At 34.3% G+C, this 7,500-nt stretch overlaps 2 protein-coding genes across 2 annotated transcripts in view; both read right to left on the reverse strand.

Annotated features, from left to right (window-relative positions):
- LOC144955846 (uncharacterized) overlaps nt 1-7,500 on the reverse strand; it is a 340,128-nt gene that overhangs the window by 15,892 nt on the left and 316,736 nt on the right. The window lies entirely within an intron of this gene.
- LOC144955945 (uncharacterized) overlaps nt 1-7,500 on the reverse strand; it is a 13,146-nt gene that overhangs the window by 4,860 nt on the left and 786 nt on the right. The window contains exon 2 of the mRNA XM_078886206.1: nt 1,070-1,128. Within this exon, the coding sequence (XP_078742332.1) occupies nt 1,070-1,096 (27 nt within the window). The 5' untranslated portion in view covers nt 1,097-1,128. The remainder of the gene's footprint in view (nt 1-1,069; nt 1,129-7,500) is intronic.

The raw sequence follows: 7,500 nt of genomic DNA on the forward strand, positions 1-7,500 counted from the left end.
TTGGATTGGAAGGTCCTGGATTCGAGCCTCGCTCTCAGCACATAGTTGAGTCCTTGGAAAAGACTCTTTACTCACATTTTTTCACCATACTCAAGTGTAAAACGAGTATCTGGCCATTAACAGCATTGTCTCTGTCGGGAAAAAAAATGTAATATCGCCTAACAGGCGTCATGTCTCGATCTACATGTTATGTGTTGCTGTTGGTCAGGGACCCTTTTTAAAGCGCTTTAAGCACGTTTAGTGGATATTGCACTATATAAAAGCTAAATTGAGTGTAATTTCCAAATCATGTTTGATTATAATAATAAAAAGCCAATTGCAATATGTGACAGTGCATGAAATTTCATACTTTTTCAACTTGACTAGCTGTAAAAAATATTTAGAAGTGAAATTAAGCTTTGATATTTCCTGAAGATGTACAAAAAGGGTTGATTTAATCGTTTATGAAAGGAACTCATTTTTGATAAAAATTGACCTTCTAACCAAACTTGGCAATATCTCATTTCAAACATTTTCACCACCCGACTGAATATGTCATTCACTGTAACATATGATATGAAATGTTCATCTGAAATTGAAGGTAGATACGGGAGGAGGCATAGGATTTAAATGTAAATAATTGACACATTACTTGTGAATGTTTAATAATAAACTTGAGATTTTATATAGCACAATATCCACTAAACGTGCTCAAAACGCTTTACAAGGGGTGCCTGACCAACAGCAACACGTAACATCTTGAACAGACTTGACGCCTGTTAGGCGATATTATAATTTTTTTTTTCAGACATAGGCAACGCTGCTAACGGCCAGGTACTCATTTTAAACCTGAATACGATGAGAGAATGTGAGTAAAGAGCCTTTTTCGAGGACTCAATTATGCACCGAGCGATGCTCGATCCCAGGACTTTCTGATTCGAAAGCAGGTGCCATACCACTAAACCACATAGCCGCACACTTTTGCATGTTTATAGCAAATCAACCCACTTACTTCATCAATTGTTTGATTGGAATTTTAGGATATCAAAGTCCATTCAAGCTAATCCATAATTTATCACTGAAAACTCACCTTGTCAGTCCCTGTTTTCTTGTCCATTGCATACAAGTAACCTTAGCAAGTTGTCTGACCTGAAAAGGTTAAAAGAAAGTATTTCATAGCAGCTTTATATGATACAAATACAAGTGACACAGGCCACCGAACTTTGTTGTGGAAATGTGTAATTAATGAAAATCAACAAATGCAGATAATTTTTTGTTAACAAATTAAATATATAAAGGCAATGATTAAACACATTGAAAATGGCAATGATTAAACACATTGAAAATGGCAATGATTAAACACATTGAAAATGGCAATGATTAAACACATTGAAAATGGCAATGATTAAACACATTGAAAATGGCAATCATGCATATCATTTTTGCTGCAAATATCTAAAACCAAAAACATCCAAAGGACATTTTCGAGAAAGATCAACAATATCTGAGACTTCTTGCTGTGTCCAACATCTGAAGCAGATTTTAAAAACCAACATAATCCGTAACTTCTTGTTGTCCAACATCTAAAGGAAATTCTAAAGACGTACCAAAAATAATCTTGAACTTGTTGCTGTCCAACATCTGAAGCACATTTAATGAACTGACATAATCTGGGACTTTTTCTGACAAACATCCAAAGGCAAATCTAAAGAGCGTTTGAAAAAACCAACATAACCTTGGACTTCTTGCTGTTCAACAGCTGATGCACATTTTAAATACCTACATAATCTTGGAATTTTTACTGTCCAACATCTGATGCACATTTTAAATACCAACATAATCTTGGACTTCTTGCTGTCCAACATTAAAAGAAAATTCTAAAGCAATCTGAACAAGCGAATCGTTACATCTTGTTTTCAGGGAGACATTCCATAAGCTTTTACATCCCAAGTATTCTTGTTCTAGTAGGGGTTTTGGGAGGGGGGAAACTTTTTTTTAAGTCTCCCCCCCCCCCCCCTCCCAAACCCCCTACTAGAAGTTCTAGTGTAGAGGGTTTGGGAGGGGGGGAGACTTTAAAAAAAAAAAAAAAGTTTCCCCCCTCCCAAACCCCCTACTAGAACAAGAATACTTGGGATGTAGTAGCTTATGGAAGGTCTCCCAACACTTTCGAAAAATACCCAGCTCTTCAATAAAGGTAAAAATCTATACATCTGGAACCAGAATTTCAAATTGACCAAAATTAATCTTATGCTTTCCTTGACGATGTCACCGCCATGTAAACTCATTATAGTGAGGGGAATGAAGTTAATATTAATTTTCAATAACTCTTAAAACCATTGCTTATCGATACTAAATGATTTAGGCAAGTGCAATAATATTTTTAGCTAGTAATGATTAGATGGTGCCACTCATTCTCATTAGAAAATGTACCGTTATGACTATGACGACACACATGTCAAGAGTCGAGATTAAAAAAAATTTCGGGCTAGGAGGAAAAAATGTACCGTTAAGATTCCTTCCGCACTAGGACAAAACTGTCCCAGGACAAATTTGTCCTGTGCCACTGGAGAAAACTTCTATTCAAAAGGGGTTCCGCACTAGGACAGGACTGTCCCGGGACACACCTGCGCGGATGCATTATTTTTTATTTTTTTTTTTTTTTTACAAGATTCAAAAGTTTATTTGTAGGCAATTGTCAATATAACTCATACAAGAATATAATATTTTCATCAACAAATCAAGTAAATAAAATCAGTAATAAAGCAAGGCAAACAATGATAGTAATAATGATAATAATAGTAATAATAATAATAATAATAATAATAATAATAATAATAATAATAATAATAATAATAATAATAATAATAATAATAATAATAATAATAATAATAATGATAATTATAATGGTGATAATAATAATGTAAAATCTTCTAATTAATAGATTAGTTATTTAATAGTTTGAATTATAAATTAATAATTTAAAAAATAAGTCCTTGGTACAACTCTAATAATTCACATTTTATGAATCAACATAAGATACGACATGACGATAATGATTTTTTACACTGTACAATGGGATTTGTTTACATAACATTTATATAATCATGAAATATTCTTATAGCAAGAGTAATATTATTGCTGCTGCTACTACTACTACAACTACTACTACTACTAACTACTACTACTACTCCTACTACTACTACTACTACTACTACTACTACTATCTATACTACTACTACTACTACTACTACTACTACTACTACTACTACTACTACTACTACTACTACTACTACTACACTACTGCTACTACTACTACTACTACTAATACTACTACTACTACTACTACTACTACTACTACTACTACTACTACTACCACCACTACTACTACTACCACTACTACTACTACTACTACTACTACTACTACTACTACTACTACTACTACTACTACTACAACTACTACTACTACCTTACTTCTACTATTACGACTACTACATCTAACAACAACAACAACAACACTACTACTACTACTACGACTACTACTACTACTACTACTACTACTACTACTACTACTACTACTACTACTACTACTACTACTACTACTACTACTACTACTACTTACCACCACTACTACTACCACCACTACAACTACCACTACTTCTACTACACTACAACTACTACTACTACTACTACTACTACTACTACTACTACTACTACTACTACTACTACTACTACTACTAGTAATGGATGAAATAGGGGTTGCATATTTCTGTGCTTTACTACGTGGAAAAAAAAGACAAATTGAAAGAGAAAACAATATTGGGTGCATCCTTTAATGACTCAAAGATTACTTAAGGGTCAATTCCGTAGACTCTATGGTGATCTCCGATCTTATCTTAAAATGAGTTTCTTGGAATCACCTCATTTTACCCAGGTGCAAATGAGTACCAGTTCGCTGATGAAAGTAATCTTTGACGGACTAGCATCATTCAAGAGGATAATAGAAAGTCAGCATGGCTCGGTGGTACGGTCTTTGCTTCGTACCCGCAAGGCATCAGTTCGATCACCCGCTGATGCGCTGTGTTGCCTTGAGTAAGTCACCTCGCCTAGCTCATTTTGCGGCGCTGCATTGCGGCTGACGCCTGGGTTATTCCAGTCTTCCCTTGGAATAGACCCTCGAGAAAAATTTCCCCTATGGGATGAAAAAGGGAATTTTATTTTTAAAAATTTTAAACTGTTATCTGTCTGCTCAACGCTACAGCAACATGGATATGTTCCGGATTTATAAGCTTAGGAGGCAAGATGGCCCATGGTTAGCGCGTTGTACTCTGGACTCAGAGGTTCTGTGTTTGATTCCGACCGAAGCCAATTTGTACTTTCTAGAGCAAGAAAATGTACTCCAATCACCCCCTCTATTCAGGTGTAAAAGGGTACCTGTCAAGCTGGGATAGTAATCTGCGATAGACTAGCGTCCTGTTCAAAAGTTTTCAAACAAATACGTTAATTGTCCGCTTCACGTTATTGAAACCGGGATAACTCCTGCACCATTGGCTACAAGGCTCTAAAGGAGTTAATTTGTTTTACAATGAGTCCAAGTGGCTCAGAAGGACTTACTTAAAAATATTTTCATTGAAAATTCCCGAAATAAATAACGATAAAGATAATTGATCCCACAAGTTACCGAATAGATGTGCGACCGGTTTTAGACACGATACTGCTGTGTCACAAAGTGTGACACTTCTTAAATTATATTTATAAACATACGTTTTTAAATTGCCGAAAATGTTTATGTTGCTATGCCTTCTGTACGTGGTTTCGTCACATAGAATTATTTTTTGAATTGTTCTTGCTTTTTTATATTCAGAATTTAAATAAATAAATAAATCATAACTGTGAAATTGAATGTAAGCTTCAGTTTAATATATGAAAACAGATAAATGGACGTTTCGGGATTCCCCTTCATCAACACATGATGAATTAAAAACTACAGACGAATGAGATAATGTGGTAGTGGCGTTGTTAAGATGAATAAACAAAAACATTGATGGGCAGGAAATTGTATGCTACTTTATGAGGAAGCGCGAATTAAAACAGAGCAATAGAAATTTATAAAAGGTGCGTACTTAATTATGTCAAAAGAGGGGAGGCGGATAGGAACTGTGTAATGCAGTATAGAAGACAGTGAACTAAAATAAAGTGTGGACTATTGTTGGAAAATAAATACAATGGAATTGGAAATAAATACAAAATGTAAGGGATGTAGGTATTAATATATTAGTGGCATTAGCAGCAGCAGAAGCAACAGTAGAAATAGTAGTAGTAGTAGTAGTAGTAGTAGTAGTAGTAGTAGTAGTAGTAGTAGTAGTAGTAGTAGTAGTAGTAGTAGTAGTAGCAGTAGTAGTAGGGATGCAGAAAATAAAGACAGGCATTTCAATTTTGACACAGCGCTGCCAAGTCTGGGACTTTTTTGTCCTAGTGCGGAAGTCTGCTATATTTTTCTACTATCACAAACGATATGAACACGGGACTGGGACAGTCCTGTCCCGTTGATTTTGTAGCATTTCACAACGGCTTGGGACACAACGGGACTGTTTTGTCCCGTCCCAATAGGTGCGGAAGATTTCTCTAAATTCTATATGTAACAGATTTGGAAGAGGGTTAAGACGACACACAAGAGCCGAGATAGAAAAAAAAAAAGGAGATTTCGGGCTAAGAGCTTTCGGAAGGTCTCCCAAGATTTCACAATTTCAGTTTTTATGTTTTTACATGAGATAAAATTAAAATAAATAATATCTCTATAGTTGTCATTGTCAAAAGTGGCGTCTCGGCGAAAAGTCTCCAGATGGAGTCACAGTCACAGTCACAGTGCTGTCATTATTCCCAGACGCCTGTCTGGGGATAATAAAAATTCGTTATCCCCAGACAGGTGTCTGGGGATAACCAATTTTTGTTATCCCCAGACACCTGTCTGGGATACTATCCCCAGAGGCATGTAGCAAGTGGGCAGAAAGATTTTATGCAAAATGCCAAACTAGGCGTGAAAAATACCAAATATTCTGGAAAAAATACTAGTGGTTGTGTCCCAAAACAGTTAATATATCAAGTGATATTCAACACAAGATGAAAGTAAATAGTCAAATCCAGCTCTTTTAAAAAAAATATTTTAAAGCAAATGGATCAATGAAATTTCTTTTGTTACTTTGATCTGAAAACGTCAAACTGGCAATTCGACTTTTTATTTTCAACCAGGAAGAAAGTTGTTAATCATCAAATCTGTTCATAGTCCACCAACCATTTAAATTTTCATTACCTACCTACCTGTTAACTTTATTGATCATCTCTTGTTTCTATAATTTGCTCATTCTGGCCACAATTTTGGGGACGACCGGGAATAATTTTTATGTCGCGGACGAATTCCTAGGCCATGGTGTTGTTCGCCCCAAAGCCCAAAACCCACACCTGTTATTTTCCTGTCTGCTTCGCACAAGACAATACAATTTAGTATCACACGTCCACAAAACTAGATCCAACAACATATTTTTATTCGAATCAGAGATGAAAATAACTACCGTACCAAAACAAGGAAGCAAAAATGGTGGAAATATGTTTAGCTCATATATGAATTTAAAATATTCCGATAGCGGTGTGGACAGGCAGCTCAGTGGGTAAGGCCACCTTTCATTTTACAGCTTTTAGCTGCACAGATTCGACCCAGTCGCGACCGCCCCCCCCCCCCCCCCCCCCCCTTATTTTTTTTTATCTTTTTACTTTTCTTTCTTTCTTCCCAATTGATTTTCATTGTTTTCACTTTTGTTCCGAGTTCCGAGCAAGAGTTTTTTTTTAATCAGTTGAATTTTTATTTCTCCGATAATATTATTTCATTATTTAATTTGCTCTAGATCTATTATTGTTTTTTTTTTTTTGTTTTGGTCAATGATAATAATAATAATAATAATTGTAATATTTGTTATTATTATTACTATTACCATCATAATCATTATTATATTATTATCAATAATAGTATTATTTTTATTATTAATACTCTTATTATCATACTATTACTATTATTATTATTATTATTATTATTATTACTATTATTATAATTGTTATTATTATTATTATTATTATTATTATTATTATTATTATTATTATTATTGTTAACACTATTCCCTGCTCCGAGGGAAATCTCTCTTTTTCTTTCTTTTTTTTTATATTTTGACCTAAACCTTAGAGTTTTTTGTTTGCTAAACCTTTATGTAAATGTTCCGTTTCTGCGCATGAATTTCTTAAATTGTTTTTATTTTTAAAACAATTATTGTTTTTATTTTTAAAACAATTATTGTTTTTATTTTTAAAGCAATTATTGTTGTTTTTTTTCTCCTCTATCTGACCATTTGGTCGCTCTCTGAATATTTCTGTTTGTTTGCTTTTTAATTATTTATTCTTTTTAGACACTATTTGAGATCGGAGTGGGGACGAATATATTTGCTAGAAACTAGAAAAAAACAAGAGAGAGAGAGTTTA

Source organism: Berghia stephanieae, chromosome 10 (genome assembly GCF_034508935.2).
Source record: "Berghia stephanieae isolate SIO BIC M18660-M18661 chromosome 10, UCSD_Bste_1.3, whole genome shotgun sequence".
Classification (NCBI taxonomy): domain Eukaryota; kingdom Metazoa; phylum Mollusca; class Gastropoda; order Nudibranchia; family Aeolidiidae; genus Berghia; species Berghia stephanieae.